Source organism: Ricinus communis, chromosome 6 (genome assembly GCF_019578655.1).
Source record: "Ricinus communis isolate WT05 ecotype wild-type chromosome 6, ASM1957865v1, whole genome shotgun sequence".
Lineage (NCBI taxonomy): Eukaryota > Viridiplantae > Streptophyta > Magnoliopsida > Malpighiales > Euphorbiaceae > Ricinus > Ricinus communis.
In genome coordinates, this window is record NC_063261.1 from 24,199,643 (window position 1) to 24,218,681 (window position 19,039).

The window sequence follows — 19,039 nt, forward strand, 5'->3', positions numbered from 1 at the left end:
TGCTTAATTTTTTATATATAATATTTTTATTTTGACACGTGTACTTACTTTTGACACACGTGATTCAAAACTTATATGTAATTTTATAGTTATTTCTATTAATTTATTGATTTATAAATTATATTTTTAAATAAGCACAAACTCTAATCCAAAATATCATATTAATTATATTTTAATATTATATTAACTAATAAATAGTTTATTAATCACATAATGATACTAATTTTATTCTAAAAAATAACATAATAATTATATTTTAATATTGTATTAACTAATAAATTAGTTTTGTAAATACATAATAATTTTAATTCTATAAAATAACATCTCAAATTATATTTTAATATTATATTCAATAATAAATTAATTTTTTAATTATATAATAATTTTTTAATTTAAAAATAGTAATATCAATTATATTGATATATTAATTATATAATATTAAAATTAATTAATAAATAATTTTATATCATTACATTAACAAAATTTTAAAATTTTAAAGAATTATAATAATTTGCTATTATTTTTAAAATTTTATAATGAATACTAAAGTTTTTATTAATTATATCTATTAATTTAATTTTAAAATCAAAATAATAATAATATTCGTGCAACGCACGGCTAACCAACTAGTTTTAATAATTATTGTAATTATATTTTTTTTATTCATGAGAAATTCAATTGAACATCCATTATATAAAATAAAATAGTTATCTATTTATATCCGTCAAAAAGATAAAAATTCCCTACTAATTCTAAAATCAACAACTAAACACAAATATATTTGAGCTAAATATTAAAAAATTAATAAGAGATAACCACATGTCATTGGAATTTGACCCATTAAAATAATTTAGGTCGTTCAATGGTACAATTGGCAATTGTATCCATGTAATAATTACATGCTCAATTAAAATAAAAAGTAATAGTAACAAGTCCTTTTATTTTATTGGTCCCTAAAAGAAAAAAAAAAAATCAGAAGAACACTATCCGCACATGTACATTCATATACGAACAGAGAAAAAAATTGAGAATATATTGAAATTCCTGAAGGCAATCTTTGAAATGGTTTCTTTTGTTAACTGAAACAGAGATTTTAATTCTTCATGCATGAAACCTACCTGAGGATATTGCATCAAATTGCAGTATCAGCAGGATCTCCTAATAGAAAAACAAAAGATGCAGGGAATTTTTTGTCTGCATGGATCAAATCCCCTCTACAACAGTAGCTAAATGAAGCTGAGAAAGCAGCTACTAACTAACTGAAAGCAGTGCTTCACCTACCAAAGCTGTAAAGCAAACCTTCACTGAAGTCTTGCCATCAGAATTCTGCCCCATGGTTGGTTGGAAGGAACAGTTGAGTATTCACTTTCTTGAGTTCCACAGCAGGCTTCACTAATTTGTATACAATCATCTCTTCAAATATACAGAGGATGCTACTTTGGCATGTAAATAATATAACCACATGCAAGCATCACAAGGACTTGAGTGAGCAACACATATAAGTACTGCACTTAGCCAAGATGAATGAATGCAAGTTCACCTAGATCAAGCAAGGATCTACCAGCTAATATGCTAGAAACATTATATCATCTCAAACTTTCAGAGGCTGCAATGCCCTTCAACTAGGTTGAGCAGCCCGGTCATCCCAGATGTTCGATTTCACCACCAGAACATTACTGGATATGATTTCCACAACCAGTCATCATAGGAAAGCTCCAAATGAGGGCCTGAGCATCAAACCAAGCAAGCAAATGTGCCTAATGCTCTGTGGAGTCCGAGCAATGGCAGTTAAACTTGTCATATGCCTCTCCAAAACTCTGCACAAGCATGGTTGGGACCCCATTATAGAAGTCCAAGCAATCGCATTCACACTTGCCCTAACCAGAGGAAGGGCATATTGGGCTGGGGGCTCTTGTAATGATCGTAGACTGCTCTTTATACCCCAAACTGAAAATTTGCACTAACAGATCTGCAGAAAGTGATATAAAATCCTCCTTCCTTCAGCACAAATAACATCACAAACTTCCTTATCTAGGGAACAGGCTTCATATATTTTGCTTGTAAGTTCTCGTCTTAATGAACAGTTGACTAATTTTGTCATCTTGATCTGCGGCTGTGCCTGTAATGATAAAAACAAAAACTCCATAGATGTTGGTAATAAATCAGTGAACTGTAGATTGGAAAGTCAATTAATCTTTGCTATCATTAAACACATCATTGGATATCAGATGCATCGGATATGGAGAAAAAATATATTGAAAATGAGCATACATCAGCGTCCTTTTCTCTTTATATTCTCTTTCCAATTCTATATAATTGCCTAATAATCTTACAAAAAGATAAAGTTCAGTAACAATGATAAGAGATATTTTTCTTTTGATTTACTGTAAAATGTAAATCATGCAGAGCACCGAAGCAGTTGAGCATAGACAAATGATTCAACCAATATAGCCATACAACCAAGTAACTAGGTGTATGATCTGCAAGCACAGGGCAACTATTCTGCATTTAACAGGTTAGGCTGTCCAGGAATGAAACAGAAAATAGTAGAAGATGCAAGGGAATGAAAAACGGACATCAGTGCTATAATGGCACATTTGAACATACTACAAGACGATACATGCTGTTTAACAAGGAATCACCTGAGCAAATCATCAGGCGTAAAATTTTTGTGACTGGCAATCTAAGAGTTTTTGACGCCATACTGAATTCATAATTTTTTTTTCCAACACCCTAATGGCAAAGACACTGAGATAGAAGAAGTACAATTGAGTGACAAATCAATCTGATCTATCATTCCAAGCTTTCCAAACAAATTAACCAAATACTCCCTGGTAGCATGTACATTAACATAGACATCTACCACTCTAATGGGCTGAAATGTTGACACCTGCTGAGTGATAGAGCCATTGAATGGCTAATTCCTGAAGAACTAAGAACAGAAAGACAAGTCTTAATTAGTCACATGGCCCCTTACAGCAGTAATTATTTATATAACTCTGTTGTTTACCTTCTGACAGAACTTAAGTAATTTAAATATGAAGTAGAGAAAACATAGCAGACAAGTGTGTGGTTAAACAATAGATTATGACTAGCATATGCAGGCCATTGTCCAGTCTAACTCAGAAATCACTTACTGATATAAAACTTAACAAGGATTCTAGAAATATCAACTCAGGATGTAATGATGCTCGTAATTTTGTTAATTAAAAAAATTGTCCCTTGCAATTTTAGATATGCAGAAACGAAAGTAAATATAGGGATATGCTAAAAGGAAAGTACACATCCAAAATTGCTGGGAGTGAAGAATAAAATTAGCATAGCTGGTGCTATCTTTTTCAATAAATATGCAGAGAAGTAAATGGGAGGTCAGGGAGCATAATTTCATCCAAGCACAAATTGATAACTGATTTTGTGTAATTCACCTATTTCAATTCTAAAAGTAAGGTGATGCCAGAGGATAGGTTTAAGGGCAACCCAAGAAAGTTCCAGATTGCTACATCTTTCATAGGCTTCTCAAATCTTTTTTCACAATTAAATCTGCATAACTGCATATAGTATTCCAGTAGATATCCTTATTCATGAATAACAGTGCTTAATGTTCAATAACATTGTGACTATTCAATTTAAAGTTGGTAAACAGCACATCCTACAGAGTAGAGACTCCTTCTATAGAAGGGACCATGACCAATATTCCTCCAGTCCATTCAAGCTACCAAACCTTAATTTTGTATGCTTACTTCACAATTTGTTAGCTAACTACATATATGACTATTTGCCTACAGTGTAAGTGAAAAAGGTTTGATGTCAAACAAGAACTAGAACTCCAGAGCAACTAAAATTCACTCATCTTTCCCCTAATTTTGTGCTTTACTGGTAGAATACCTATGTATACTATATCCATCTCGTTGTCTCTCTACATATCCATCATACTTTCCTCCAAATCAAATAAGCACCATATCAAGGTTTTACTCGTACTTCCAATTCTTTTGTCATCACTTAACAATTTAAGCAAGTAGGTTATTTAATTTTTAATCCCCGTGACATGAATCAAGAGTACATTGATATATCTGTAAGAGGAAACTCGACAATGATAATGAACATTAAATAACTAGTAAAGTACTGGAAGCAAAGCAGACACCTGTAATGAACACAAGATGGTTGAAATAGTACATTTAGAAGATTTCATAATGCAAAAAAGATCTGGAGATATTTGGAGAATATAAAGATATGACAGGTTTTAGAATGTCATTTCCTTTTCTTTTTAATTTCTCCCTTAATTACTATGTAAAGTGCCTAGCTTGGTACTTTCCACATCAGCAGCAGTCCAATTGAAGATGCTTCATAAATGACAGTATCTCACTTTCAGTGGTAATTAGGAACTTCTGAAAAAGACCATTTGGACCTCTTAGAGGTTCTAACCAAGGAGCACGCAGATCCCAAAAAACGCATAGTTTCGCCTCCAAAAATAACTTCTCCGGTAGGCGAACGAGCTACTCATCAAGAACTACAGATTCTTCATTTTTCCCCCAAAATTTCACATGGCTAATAGCTCTTATTACTCCAAATAACTTACACCTTTAATAGGGCAAACAAGTAAGATGCAAGGATAAACACTGCATACCTCTCATTATCAACCTGCATAAGACATGAATAGCAGCTCTATTCCTACAGTATTTGCAGTCTATAGCAGTTCTGCATGATAAGTTCATTAAGTCTGCTAACAGCTAAAGAAGTTATAAACCAATAGAAGCTTTTTAACAGCCACTTCTATGAATGAGAAAAAGAAAATTCAATGCTTATGCAAAACAAGCATTCAGTGCCATTTGAGTGTGAAGGGAAGATATAAACATACAAAAGGACTGCACTTCTTTATTGAACATACAAAATAATAGTATGCAGCACTAGTATAAACAAAAAGAAAAGTTGCACAAATGTCAAGCTAGCATGTAGACAGACATAAGGCAAATAAAAGACACAGAGTGGTGATGGCACCGTAACTAGGAAGAAGCACTTACTTGTTCCTATTAGAGTTGCAGAACCAGCTTCATTAATTATATCAAAATAATCTCAAAATAGTTCTTACCTACAACCAGAGTCAGTACAACTATTTCCATGTAAATATTAAACAATACTCATCAGGACTTGAATGAGTTACGAGTACCATAAATAAGCATTACAATGACCCAAGATGAATGTAACTAAATTCCTTTTAAAGCAAGCAAACGATCTAATTAGAAGAATACTCAAGTTTCAACATTACTAATTAGAATACTTAAGTTTCAACATTACAAAATTAACAAAAAAAGAAAAGCTACACACTACAAGGAAAGAATTACTACGTCATATCAAACTTTCAAAAACTGCATTTTATTTGAAAATGCAATAGCAATCCAATCAGGCTGAGCAGCAGACCATTGAAGCTGGTTAATCTCAGAAGAAGCAGAGTACATAGACATGGGATCAATCCCATTAGGGCCGGCAACAGTAGGCAGATCCCAAATAAGAGCCTGAGCATCATCCCCAGCAGAACAAATATGTCTACAACTCTGAGGAGCCCAAGCAATAGCATTAACACTAGCTCTATGCCTCTCCAACTCAGCAACAGGCGTAGTAGGAGACCTAATATCCAAGATCACAACTTTATTGCTATCCATTAATATAGTAGCCATATACCTCAAATCCTGCTTATTCCAAGCTAACCTAAGCAAAGGCGTATCAGGCCGAGGACTTTCATAAAGAATAGTAGAATGCTCCTTGTCTCTCAAATCAAAGATTCTAACAGACCCATCAGCAGAAACAGAAGCAAAGACCCTAGCTTCACCCCAAGCCATATCATAAACCTCCTTATCATGAGCAATAAGTTGAGTTTCAACACAACCCTTTTCAATATCCCAAATAGTACAAGTAGTATCAATACTACAAGTACCAATTCTCTTAGGTTCAATCTCATTCCAATCAAAAGAAGTTAAAGGAGCACAAAATTCACTACTTTTACTATTATTCAATACAGATAAAGGTTCAACAACATCACCACGGATTTCCCAGAGGCGAAGATAATCGCCAGAGGAAGCCAGCAAGTCAGAGGATGACTTGCGAAGCGAAGAAGCAGGATGGAACATAAGCTTAGTTGGTGGGTACGGATGGTCAAATGAAACCGATGGGTGGGTTTTAAAAGAAAGTGTTTCTGTATTTAAGGAGAGAATGTCTACTCTGTTACTGTAGTCTTCAATAAAACTGCCCACCGCGATGCGGTGGTGGTGGGTGGAGGAGGAGGAGGGAGAGGAAGAGAAGGCCATGGCGTAAAGTGGGTAAGGAGAGTCATAGGTTATGGAGTTTTCGGATTTGAGATGGGATTCCTGGGTCGAGTTTTCCATTTCTTTCAATGGGAAAATGGGATTCAAATTTGTGTTGGGATTTTGTGTGTGGATTTGAAGTGTAATTATGTGTTTTATATTTAGGAAAGCAATGGAATTGGAAGGAACCGAAAGTCAATTCTCAGAAGAGGGAAAATTCATCGGAAGAAGACTTCTACCTTCCAGTTAGTTGGCTGGCCGCAAATTAGCTTTCGTGGTCCACAGTACATTCCGACTCATTTTTATTGGTAGAAGAATTAGTGTTTCTCTTTTTTTTTTTACGAAAAAGACTTAGTGTTTTAAACTTTATACTGCATCTGCGCGTACGATGCTGATGTATTTTTTTTTAAAAAGGAGTAATTTATATTTATTAAATTTATATTAAATATTTTATTTATTTATTTATTTATTAAATATATAGTAAATATTTATTGTTTAATTATTAAATATTTATTGTTTAATTATTAAATATTTACTATATATATATATTTATAATATAACTTTAGTTTTTCTTACTAACTGTATAGCGACGATTTACGGTATATGTCTATATTATATATGTACAACTGAATGAATTAGTGGGTATAATTTTTATTAATGACGAATATCTATTGACAAACTAATGAATTTTATGTTTATAAATTATGAATGTTATATTAATCATAAATTTATGCATCATAAAAATAATAAAAAATTTCATAATAAAACTATATTTTATTTGAAAATATTGATGAGCATTATATATACAGACAATGAACATTAGTACTAGATAATAAATATTATTTTAACCTTGATTAATAATACATGAAACGATATGAATATAAACATTAATTGTATTGAATATTAAGTTCATAGATAATGAATACTTAAAAATAGAAAAATTAATTATTATACAATATTATATCTAATGCATATTATGCATATAAAAATTGAACATTTTAATATATGTAAATCAACAAAAAAATATTAATATATAACCAGCCTAATGAACTTTTTAGACATGTATTATTATATTCTGACATATATAACTTTTATTTTTACATGTGTACTTATTATTAACACTTAGAATTCAAATACATAATTTTATATTTTTTTATTAATTTATTGATAATTTTTATATTATTAATATTAATAAAATTCTAAAATATTAAAAAATAACAAAAGGTTAAAAATATTTAACTTATTATTAGTTTTAAATATTTTAAATAATAATAAAATATTAAAAATATATTTAATTTTATATATAATTCAATTTATATTATTATTTATAACCAAAATAATTACGACGATCGTACAATGAATAAATAAACAATCAGTTTTTATAAATATATAAAAAAATTTATTTAAAATATTATTTTAATATAATATTAATTTTAAATTCATTTTATCATAACATTAGAAAATAAATTTTTTTAAAATAGTACAATAAAATAATTATAACAATCATATAACACGGGAATAAATGACTAATTTTTATATTCAATATATAAAAAAAATATAAACAAATTGGTTTTATTTTTTAAAATCAAATAGTATAAGAAACACGTCCTTTTTTATCAAATGATGAAAAGACAGTAGAATTAGGATTTATTTACTCAATTCTAATCTCAGAGTTGTGAAAAATGGTGCCTAATCAAATTCACTCACCTTTGATTTAAATTCAATACATTTAAAATGATTAGCTTAACAATATGTTTAATAGTATGTATTTTTTCAATAAAATAGGAAAACTAGTCCTTATATTTTAATTCATGAAGTAACATTTAAATTTACACATTTTTAGTCTATGAATCAAAAAGAAAAACAAAAAAAAAGTTTTATTCGTCTTCATCTTCTTATGACCAACACTTCTCAAACATTACAAAAATAGTCTTATTTTGTCTAATTTCTTTTTCTCTATTGCTACATTTTTAGCCTACCCCATTATTTTCATTTTTCCTTATATTTTTAGCTTATTTTTTTTGTAAAGTAATTAAAAAAATGCATTTATACCCAATATAATTTAAGAAAATTAAAGTTAATTTTTTATTTTAGACAATTTTCTTTTTTTAGTTTATGTATATAAGTTTAAATTGTGCACTCACTTTTTAAATGGCTTCACCTTAATACTAGGGTGAAACACCAGTTCTTATATTGTATTTTTAACTTCAAGTTATCCCTATATGGATATTAAAATATTTATTGAATATGAATGATACACTCTTATTTCTTAAAGCTTCCAAACATGGCAGATTATTAATCTTTAAATTTATTTTCTTTCCTTTTTTTGAAGGCTCATTTCTTGTCTATTTTGTTGAACTATCCCTACTAAAAATCTCAAACTAAGCAGAAAGCATTTTATAATGTAACAATTTTAAAACTAAAATTCAATTCACAAACTTCATGGACTCACAATTTGAAACAAGGAGGAGGAGGACAAGGGAAAACTTTAGGAAATTCAGTATCTGACAACCCCCTTGTGGGTAAGTGACACCCTTGGCTTTGGCAAGTGAAGAGACAACTGCAAAATATAGACTAGATTGCATTTAGCTTCCATTTCCAATCTACTTGTGATGGCCTAAGACATGGAGAAAGGTCTTTAACAATGGAAATGTTTTTGTGATGATAATCAATGTCCTTGCTCATTCCCACCAAGAAAAATATACTACTGGGTGTCTTAACAAATGGTCATATCTCCCTAACTGTTGCTACAGAGATATGACAACTTGGTGTAATCAACTTGTAGCAGCAGCTTTGTTTAACTGTACTGCCCATCGCACTAATAAAATCATTCACTTGTTTAATTTGAATTCAACTTTAAATAGATATTAATAGGCAGCATGCCATGTAGCTGTAATATTAAGGACACACAGCATGTTGAGATCATGTTGTATTAATGATAACTTCTATCCACAAGACTTATAAATGCAAAGAAAAACCATAGCAAATGATAAATAAAGACATAATTAAAGTCACCTCTTATGTAAATTGATAAGAGTGTCTCAAATTTAAGTGTACAGAGACAAATAGTTTGCAGCCAGCGGGCAGTGAACATGCATTATCATACATCAAAAGAACAGCAATATGGACCAACTACAGATGGTAGCCACTTTTAATTTCGCATATCAAGGTCATTTGATGTCCAATACCTTCATCAATGTTGCATGGGTTTTAGCATTTTAAGGATTCTCACCTATCAACAGCAGTAACATATCCATGGAGCAAAGAAAATACTTGGCAGAAATTCAAAGTTATAGAGAAAGATGATTAATATCCTGTGAGAAGCCAAAGAAGATGGAGGATAACATGACTGACTTTAAAATCAAGCCGATACAAATGAGCATTCATAGACCAATCTGAAAGATATGCAGTTTGTTGGTGATTTGAGAAGTCACTGGAGTCTAATTAACGATGTTCTCAGAAGTAAAAATATTACCTGTTTGGATGTGCTACACCAGCAACAATGATAGATTTTACACTTCAAAAGAATGAACTTTACAATTTTTGGTCATGTGTGTCAGAAAAATCAATTAAATAGTTCGTTCCAAGGGCCTGTAACTGGGTTCTTATGCAAAACAACCAAACTAATTGATCTATTATCAGAAACATGGACTAAGACTTGAGCACAGATGTGTATTGAAAGATCATATACAACAGGGTCGCCAATTGGAATGCCAATAGCACGATATATGTAACTATAGATATGCCAACAAAAGATTATTTTAGCTATAACCTATTTATACAAAAGACAGCGCACCTGAAAGATAAACCAGATGGGCATCCAACGGATGGCAAATTGTATAAGATATTCAACTGGAGTTCCACTCTGAGAAATTTGTCATGTAATTTGAAAATTAACTGGTTGAGACACGGAGTTCTTGATCACTTTCTGCAAGGTTTCCATAATATATGAAAATGATGGACGTTTTGAGGGCTCACTGCAGCAAAAATCAATCTAAAAATTAGAATGTAAAAGACTAGGAGCAAGAAACTAAAACAGTCACTATTCTTGAATCTGTGTCTTGTCTTAGGCAGGGTTGTATGAAAACCAACCCACTTCGTTGTTAAGAAAAGATACTAATCCATTACACTTTGATAGTTCATAAAAGAATTAATAATTCCACTTACGAAGTCAAGCATCTGTCAATTAAGGCAGCCACTGAAGGATTTATATTGTTTGGAATTTCAAGCCTTTGATTCTTAAAACCAACAGCTGCTACAACCTGCAACATGATAGATTGTGTACCCATTCAGCTTCTTCTCATCAATTAAATCATCTATGAACATCAAAATGCACCTAGTAATACATGTATGGATAAACACCATCTAGTTCATGTTTCCATTGTTCCTTCTTTTCTGAAAATTCATTCTTCACAAAAGTCCAGGATTCCATCTTGACATTCATAACTAAAATACTTAGCCAAAGAAATACCAAATTGACATCCACTTATTCTTTGTTAGTAATACCTGAAGCTCTCAGCCAGAAACAAATGATGAAATGAAAACCAATGGAAGTTGCAAATCAGAATTCATCTGATTCTGACTTTCCAGAGAACCATCACAGGCAGAAACTATTAAACTTCATGAAACTTTATAATGTACCACTAAGCAACCATAAAAAAGGACTAGCGAGGGTTCTATTGCTAAGTTGGTCCACTATAAATGCTCCAGCTGACAATGATAAATTTTGTTTAAACCGAGAAGCAAAGAACCCGGTAATAACTTTTTTGCACTCCCCAGACTCTGCTCAAAGTTTAACCTAAGATTATAAGTGAAGTACAGTATTTTAGGACAAAGTACAAACACATACACACACACACACACACACTAAAAACTAAAAAGACTTCCCTTTGCTTCATTCTTAATTGCTTCCTTTTCATTTCCCCTCCTTAAAACTGAATCAGACAAAAGCTGGTTCAACTATAATATACATGTGAGAAGTCTCAAAATTTTGTAAGAAAATTAGCAGCAAAAATAGCATTTCCCTTTGTTGCTAACAGAGAACAAACCAGCAAAATCAGTTACATCTGAGAAAACCGATTTTACATTACATTATCTTTTCTAACATCATTGTATGTTAACTTTGTGAAAATGAATTAATCCACATAACTTATTTTTACATATTTTCCTCAATTATTCGCATGTAGCAGGCAGCATGGTTATAGATAAACGACCTGTGCTTGATTCAAACTTCTCCAAGGTTGTTGAAGGGTCATAAGCTCCCACAAGATTACACCAAAGCTATAAACATCTGATTTCTCATCTGATGGCTCATTACGAAGAACTTCCGGTGCCATCCACTCAGGCTAAGAATAAAGAATAAGAATTGGATGTTTTTACTTCTTTGATAACAAATAATTAGAGAAATATATAACTTGATAATTAAAGTAGAACTTACAGTCCCAGCTGCAGTTTTTGATGAAAGATATGTTTTTGCTTTTGAACGGGATAAACCAAAATCACAAACCTGGATAATCATATTTGTCAGATTTCCAGAACCAATAATTGTTAAGTGTCCCATCCTTGCTAATGGATTAACAATATGAAGTGGATATATTAACAGTGATCTCAACATGTTCTGCAATTAAAAAAAATTTCTAATTCAACCAGCATCCTAAAACCACCCCCCACCTGACCCCTAAAGAGTAGAAGAGAGCAGTCAGGTCATTTAGTTATTTACTTTCTCAGTTTATTTTCTGCTCCCCAATATATCAGAGCAAGGGGAGAGAGAGAGAGAGAGAGAGAGAGAGAGTAATTTGTAGCATTCTTCCCTTCCTGCACTGTCTTGCAAGCTTTATTATAAAATGATTACATATTGTTTTACGCTAGAAGGATTTAGCTGTTACAACAAATCCTATGAGATGGGGAAGGCATTTCCAATGTGCAAGAAAGCGAGTCACTAACACTAACCTTTACTGTATACTGACTGTCCACTAAGAGATTAAGAGACTTCAAATCTCGATGAACAATGGGAGGTCTAAGCTGATGAAGGTAGTTCATACCCTTTGCCTGTACAGAGCGGTAAACAACTCCTAAGCCCAAGAAATGTATAAACTCAAATTTAATAATATTCACGATGACATGGTTTCAACTTTTCAACTGAGACTCCATTTGCTAACTGAAATATCAGGTGTAAGAAAAAGAAGCATACCACATCATATGCCATATTCAAGCGACGTTTTTCATCTAGTATAATTCGAGCATCAGGCATATGCAAGAGTTTATGCAAGCTACCCCTGGAACCAAGAAAATAATTCCCTTTCACTTATCAATGTCGTGCATTCCCTTAAGATAAGAGGATGAAAGGCAAAATTATCTGAGTCATCACATGGAGATGGAATCTTAATACCTTGACAAATACTCTGTAACTATGGAGAATTTTGGAGGCTGAGTAACAGCACCCATAAAGAGAACAATGTTTGGATGCCGCAAACGTTTCATGATTGTAACCTAACAAATTGAGGCAGTTAAGATCAATTTAAAAATGGGACAAGGAAAGCCAGATATTTGTCGGTGTTTTCTTAGCAAGAAAGAGCTTGAATATTCTCCTTATTCTTCTGTTGACAATTTTTCACAAAGCATAAACTATTGTCTGTGTACCTCACGCAAAAATTCATTGAAATGCTCTGCATGGTAATCTTGTTCCATGAGAATTTTGACAGCGACATCCTAGCATTGATGCATTCAATGTTAAAAGATGATAGGGCACTAAATCCAAGAGAATTAAGTATGAATTCGATGTAGCAACAAAATTTAGAACAAAATCCTTACTGAACCACGCCAGTCAGCACGATGGACAGTTCCGAAGGAACCTGAAAAGCATTATTCAGCATCCTTCATATTTTTTCTCTTAGAAAATCCAGACTAAATCAAAGCTTACATGCACTAAGGAAAGTGGTGATTATCAGTTGTCACTGTAATATTCAAGAGCTTAAAAAATCCAAATGAAAATATACCTTCTCCAATTTTCTCTTTAATAACTAGTTCACTCCATGGAATGTCCAAATCTTCCTCTTCAAGGTGAAGTTCGCTACTTGATCTACTTACGAATGACTGATTTGCATCCAAGAACAACTGGTTATTTGTCGCATCAGGTTTTGGATTGGAAGTAACAGAAATTGAATATGGATCCCTATGCATAATTGGAAGAGCCGGATTTGGCAGAATTAGATCTTTGGACAAGCTATTTGATTTACTAGATGAATTTACAGCATGAAGACCACTGGCATTGGTGATGTTCCCAGCAACTCTTTTAAGCAGAGGTGGCGTTGAAGCGTCATGGCTATTGCTTGAATTAGGTATAAGGTTCTTGTTGTCTTTAATGACTGTTTTACTATTTTTGTCATCTTGGTCAATAGTACCTGTATAATTAAAATCAGAAGTCCACAGATATCAGCAATAAATCATTGAATTGTATGTCAGTTAATCTTGCTATCATGAATTCCCATGTGCCAGCATTTCTTTTTTTGGTCCACATGTGCCAGCATAACTCATGATCAGATGCATCACATGTGCAGGTAAGATCCCATATTGACATGAGAACACAATCAATTGACTTCTACCTTTCATCTCAGTTTATAACTCCATATACTTGCCCAAATAATCCAATAAGAAAATTTAAGTTTGATATAATTTAAGAATTCATTGTTTTTTGAATTACTACGAACTGTAAGTCATCCAGATCAGCAGAGCAGTTCACCCTGGATGGTTCTACCAATACATACAGTCACGAAAACATTAACCAAACAACTAGCATATAATTTGCAGACACAGAGCGTTACTCAGCATCTCAAACAATAAAGAAAATGGGACAGGCTTCCAGGAATGAGGTAAACAGGCACAGAAGAATAGTACAGGAAGATGAGCTTCTCATTTCAAGAGGTGATTAGAAACAGGATGTCAAAGCAATCAATGGTAGATACAAAAGTACTAGAAAGCATTTGCGTGAAGTAACAAGGAATCACCTGAGGGAGTATCATCAAATGCTAAGTTAAGTAACTGGGAATCAATGAAGAAGTGTTTGGCCAATGTCCTGAGATCATCAGCTGTTTGGAGAGATTTAAAACTTGGATGGGATAATGGCGAAGAAACTAAGATTGAAGAAGTACGATTGAGTGATGAATCAGGCTGGCTTAATGTTCCTGGCTTGCCAAACAAATCAACCAAATATTCCCTGGAAATATGTATAGATAAATTCAGAGTCAGACGTCTACCATTCTAATAACAATGTACTCCTCATTGATAAAAGCAAGAAGATCCGATAATAAGATCCACTGGGTGCTAAAAGATGACTTCAATCCATTGGTTTCTTTTCTTCAAGAAATGTAACAAAAAGTGAATGAGGAGTCAGTGTAAAACAAATTCTTGACCAAGCGCAAATCAATAATCAATTGATAAAACAATTCAACTAGTTAAAATCTAGCAGTAAGTCCAAGGGAACCTGAACAAGTTGTAGATTGATAACTCTTGTATCCAACTAGGGTTCTCAATTCTTTATATGATTTTATTTCTGCTGGAATAGGAAAGCGCTCAAGTGGCTCTTCTTCATTTTGTTAGCTTAATTTTTTTTCTTAATTTTACAAAAATTCAAGAAGTTCAAGCTAAGCCACATTTTCTAATAATTAAGGATAAGAAAAAAAAAAGATTCTAGAACCTCCCGTATCTTTGTTTTTTCCATACTTCTCCAAAGCCATTTTTTCTTACATTTCATGACTTGTAACCTTTTAGGTGTCCCCCACCCAACCCCTTTATGTTCGCTCAATATCCCTTTTGCAATTTATGTCGAAGCTAATTCAGTTTCTCCTCACCCGATTTGAAGTTCTCACAATTTGTCAGTTCCAATAATTTCCTATACTTGATAACTCTTGATGTCCAAGTAATGACCTCTCTGGTCTGGTAAACCAATAAAATATAGTAAACTCTACATACCTCTCGCTACCAACTTGTACAAGACAAGATGCAGCAACATCTCTTCTACAGTGTTTACAGCCTTTAGCAATTCTGCATGGTAAGTTAATCGAGTCTGCTAATACCTACAAATATTTCAAAAGGGGAAGCTTCATCCTGTAACTCTTCTCAATAGACATTTCCTGGAACAAAAAAGAAATGTGCATTCGATGCTCATACAAAAGAAACATTTAGAGCCATTTCAGTTGGAATAGCTGGAGACAGCAATGGATAGCTAAAAGTAGTGCACTTTTCCATTGAATATAAAAGAATGCTAGGCATTCAACACTAGCACAGATAACATGTAAGAGTTGCAGACTCCATTGAAAGTTAAATAAGTTGCGAAATTTACTTTGAACAGTAGGGCACGATGGACACAGAGGCCAACTGGTAAGTTTCCAATGGGAAGCACAACTGATCCTAAACGGTTTCTCAAGATTTCAGTGCATTCCTTCCAGCACATATCAAAAGTATTCTGTTCAGTAGAAGTTACACCCCTGTCAAAATTAAAAAGCTTGGTCAGAATAATATTCATAATAACAATTAGAAAATTCAAGTCATTAAAAGAGACACTCACCCCATACGATTACAGACGAGATCAGCAAGCTGATCAATCGCATCTTTTGTAGTTATCCAGTTACTAGAAAGTTTAATAACTCTATTACTTAGCTCCTTTAAACTAGGATCCCTAAATCTGTCTATCAAAACAACATTTACTGACAAATCATCACGAGGATCAAGAGCTTTTAAAGATTCAAAAGATGGGATCAAGCCAATGTCTTTTTGGTCTATACTTATAGTCCAAGCATAAGGATCCACTCCATGAATTACATAAAACCCGTCTGGGATTCTGTCATAGTAACTCAGACATCCATTCACCTGTAACACATTGAAGACACGGTATCACATGATAGTTTGTCGCAGTAATAAAGGAATAACTCTCACAATAAACCATTGCTTTTACAATTTTTTTAAAAGAAAAAGACAATACTCGTAAGGATAAATTAAAATTCTGTTTTAGTTCGATATATTAAAGAGGTGGCAATAGAAGTTCTACAGTTTTTTTGGAAAGTCTAAAAGTGCAAGAATTGCAATTGAATTGAATTGAATTTACTCAATTCCCTGTTTGAAAGGGTTATAGCAGCTAGAACTCAATTATTTTAAATTCTAGAAAAAAAAGTAAAGGCATTTTGAAAGAAATGATTAAAAGGACTAGTTTTTTCTTTAAGTTGAGAAATAAGGTACGATTTTATTTCTTTCCAAATGACTTTTTTTTTCTTAAGTTGAAAGAATTGAGTTCTAGCAGCTGTAACCTTTTCAAACATGAGAATTGACTAAATAGAATCTAATTCCATTAAAGTTCTTGCATTTATGTTTTATAGCAAACATGGCTTAATGAATAAAGAGAGAATTATAAGAATGAAAAATCAAATGTAGCTAAAATGAAGAGCAACGAACCCATCAACTAAAAGCTTGCATAAAAACAAAACTAGTAAAAGACAATAATAAATTAAAGCAAAAGAGAGCAAGAAAGAATTGTGTAAAAATACCCAAAATCGATGAGAAACAGATTCAGCAGAATTAGAGGAAGAAGAAAGTTGATGATAATGATCATGATCATTGGATTTGAAATCCAAGAAATTTGAATCATTAGCTAAAGCAGCTTGCGATGATAACCTCAAAGCTAAAGCTAACTGTAACTGGTAACTCTCTTCTGTTTGCTGCACCCACCTACTAAACGTCGCCGTTTGTGCAGTTCCGGTTGTTTCACCGGACCAGTAACCGTACTCCATTGGACAATAAGACACTGGAGAAATTGAAGTGGACAGGACTCTCACTCTTTACATTTATATTTATATGGTTAATACATTATTATTATTCTTTTTCTTTTTTTCTTATCATAAGAGCGAATAAGCTATATGTTCAAATTTATTTATATTATTAATTAAATAAATTGAAGAGACAGTATTCAATGTATGGAGAATGAGAAAGAAAAGGAAAGGAGGGAATTGAATTCTTTTTTGTTTATTTTCCATTTTTCTAATAAAGAAAGAAATTCTGGCAGTTAGTGGGGTCCACTGCGAATGTAACAGGATTCTACTCGATTCACTGAATGGGGACTGGGGTGGATGCTGTGCGGTTGGGTGTATTGTTTTGAGTTGTGTGATTTTTGTGCCGGGAATACGTGTCGTGATCGTGTGGTAGTGAAAGGGTGTTTGACTTCGATATGACGCGTAGGTCGTGGACTTGTTGCCAAGTTTTGAGGGGACAAGTGGCGGACAAGTGGAGTAACAGTGGTAAGATGGTTAGCCGGACCGAATTTGTTATCTTGATCAACCTAAATCCTAAAATAAATGTCGCAGAATTACATAAAATAAATAAAAAAGAATTTGTAGAATAAGAAAATGAAAAATATATATTTTTCCTAATTCAATTATATATAATTATAAGATAAACCTAAATTTTCATCTTATTCTACTTAAATTGAATGTAAAATATGATCCATCTTGATTAAATTGGAAATGTAATTAAATTTTATTTTTATAGTTCAAGAATTAATTTGATCTTTGATAAAAAATCTTAGATCATCTTTAATATTTTGAGAATTGACAAGGATATATTTTTAAAATATTATTATCAATTTGATCTCGTTCAGTAAATTTTAAATAAAAATATTAAATTTTTTAAATCTAAACTATCACACATAAAGATAGCTAATTAAAATAAAAATAATTTAAATTAAACTTTTTTAGTGATAAAATATTTTTATTTAACTAAAATTATAAATTAGTAAAACTATTGAAATTATTTTAAACTTATATTTCAATTACTAAAAATCGACTCTTAGTAGGCTTAAATATCTATGAGCTATATTTAGAGTACGAACTATTCTAAAAATATTTAAAATTTGAATGAAAGACTTTGAACATTCGTCAGTATATTTAAGATAAAAATTAAAGACTTATTTATACTTTTTAGCTATTTAAAATTGTTACTAATGGACTTCTTAAGGGGTAAAATCTGCAAAATGACCATAACAAGATTGGATCTTCATATTGCTTTTGAAATATTCACAACCACCTTAAACTATTCTGAAAGAGAGCCTTTAAACTCTCTCATTTAGAAAAAAAAAAAAATATATATATATATATATATATATATATATATAATTATTAAGTCAAAAATTGAAAGCTCATAATGGCAATCTTATTAGTCAAATGGGATCTATTATTCTTCAAACCTTTCTAACTCACTTCTTTATATTCCTTGCTCTTATCTCAAGCATTTCTTCAAACACTTGAAGTACAAACAATAAACATCATTTGTTTCATAATCAAAACAACAATAAAACCATTCTATCAAGTACTTCACATCAATTAGGAGGCCTACACATAGAAAATTAAAATACAGCACACAAAAAAAAAAAAAAAAAAAAACTTTATGCAGTAATATACAATCAAAGTTTGCACAACATCAATTGAGGCTGTAATAAGTACTTTTTGCCCATGTATGAAGTGTAAATAGAGATTATTCATGGACAGCTGAAAACAAAAATATAAAACAATCATCATAAGTTGTTGAATTTTGAAAAAATAAAAGAAAAAAGATAAAAAGGGGCAGATTGAAATATTAAACCGCTACAATATAAATCAATATGCAGACTTTGTTAATTAATTACATAATTAGATAGCAGCATAAGATCATATAATACTTTTTGAGAGTTTCTTTTAAAAGGACATAAATAAGAAAAGTTAAAT

At 31.8% G+C, this 19,039-nt stretch overlaps 2 protein-coding genes across 6 annotated transcripts; both read right to left on the minus strand.

The window, feature by feature from the left end:
* Window positions 1–1,009: 1,009 nt before the first annotated feature.
* LOC8267799 (serine/threonine-protein kinase CTR1) lies at window positions 1,010–17,198 on the minus strand. 5 transcript variants are annotated; one of them, XR_007216338.1, is made up of 17 exons: window positions 16,832–17,198; window positions 15,859–16,160; window positions 15,634–15,778; window positions 15,264–15,367; window positions 14,300–14,508; window positions 13,292–13,696; window positions 13,107–13,147; window positions 12,936–13,004; window positions 12,685–12,785; window positions 12,487–12,571; window positions 12,246–12,344; window positions 11,734–11,802; window positions 11,510–11,641; window positions 10,464–10,558; window positions 10,093–10,273; window positions 2,643–2,932; window positions 1,010–2,119 (listed from the first exon to the last, which is right to left on the minus strand). XR_007216338.1 is itself a non-coding variant. In XM_002530839.4 (15 exons), exons 1-15 carry the CDS (start codon window positions 17,072–17,074, stop codon window positions 10,174–10,176), a joined length of 2,199 nt encoding a protein of 732 aa, XP_002530885.3. In that variant the 5' UTR covers window positions 17,075–17,198; the 3' UTR covers window positions 9,284–10,173. The 5 variants fall into 5 exon arrangements, 1 of the variants encoding a protein (XP_002530885.3); XR_007216337.1 differs by lacking the exon at window positions 2,643–2,932; XR_007216336.1 differs by having other exon boundaries at window positions 1,010–2,932.
* On the minus strand, window positions 5,001–6,734 carry LOC8267798 (protein TRANSPARENT TESTA GLABRA 1). Its single transcript, XM_048375666.1, has one exon. The coding sequence runs from the start codon at window positions 6,375–6,377 to the stop codon at window positions 5,349–5,351; it is 1,029 nt and encodes a 342-aa protein (XP_048231623.1). The 5' UTR covers window positions 6,378–6,734; the 3' UTR covers window positions 5,001–5,348.
* Window positions 17,199–19,039: the final 1,841 nt, after the last annotated feature.

Bases quoted from the DNA above. Each gene is read 5' to 3' on its own strand.
- LOC8267799 (XM_002530839.4), bottom strand. From the start codon at position 17,074: ATGGAGTACGGTTACTGGTCCGGTGAAACAACCGGAACTGCACAAACG. The intron at 14,509-15,263 runs GTATGTAGAGTT...ACATATTTCCAG, and splicing joins GTACAAGTTGGTAGCGAGAG to GGAATATTTGGTTGATTTGT. The intron at 13,005-13,106 runs GTAAGGATTTTG...CATCAATGCTAG, and splicing joins GTGCTGACTGGCGTGGTTCA to GATGTCGCTGTCAAAATTCT.
- LOC8267798 (XM_048375666.1), bottom strand. From the start codon at position 6,377: ATGGAAAACTCGACCCAGGAATCCCATCTCAAATCCGAAAACTCCATA.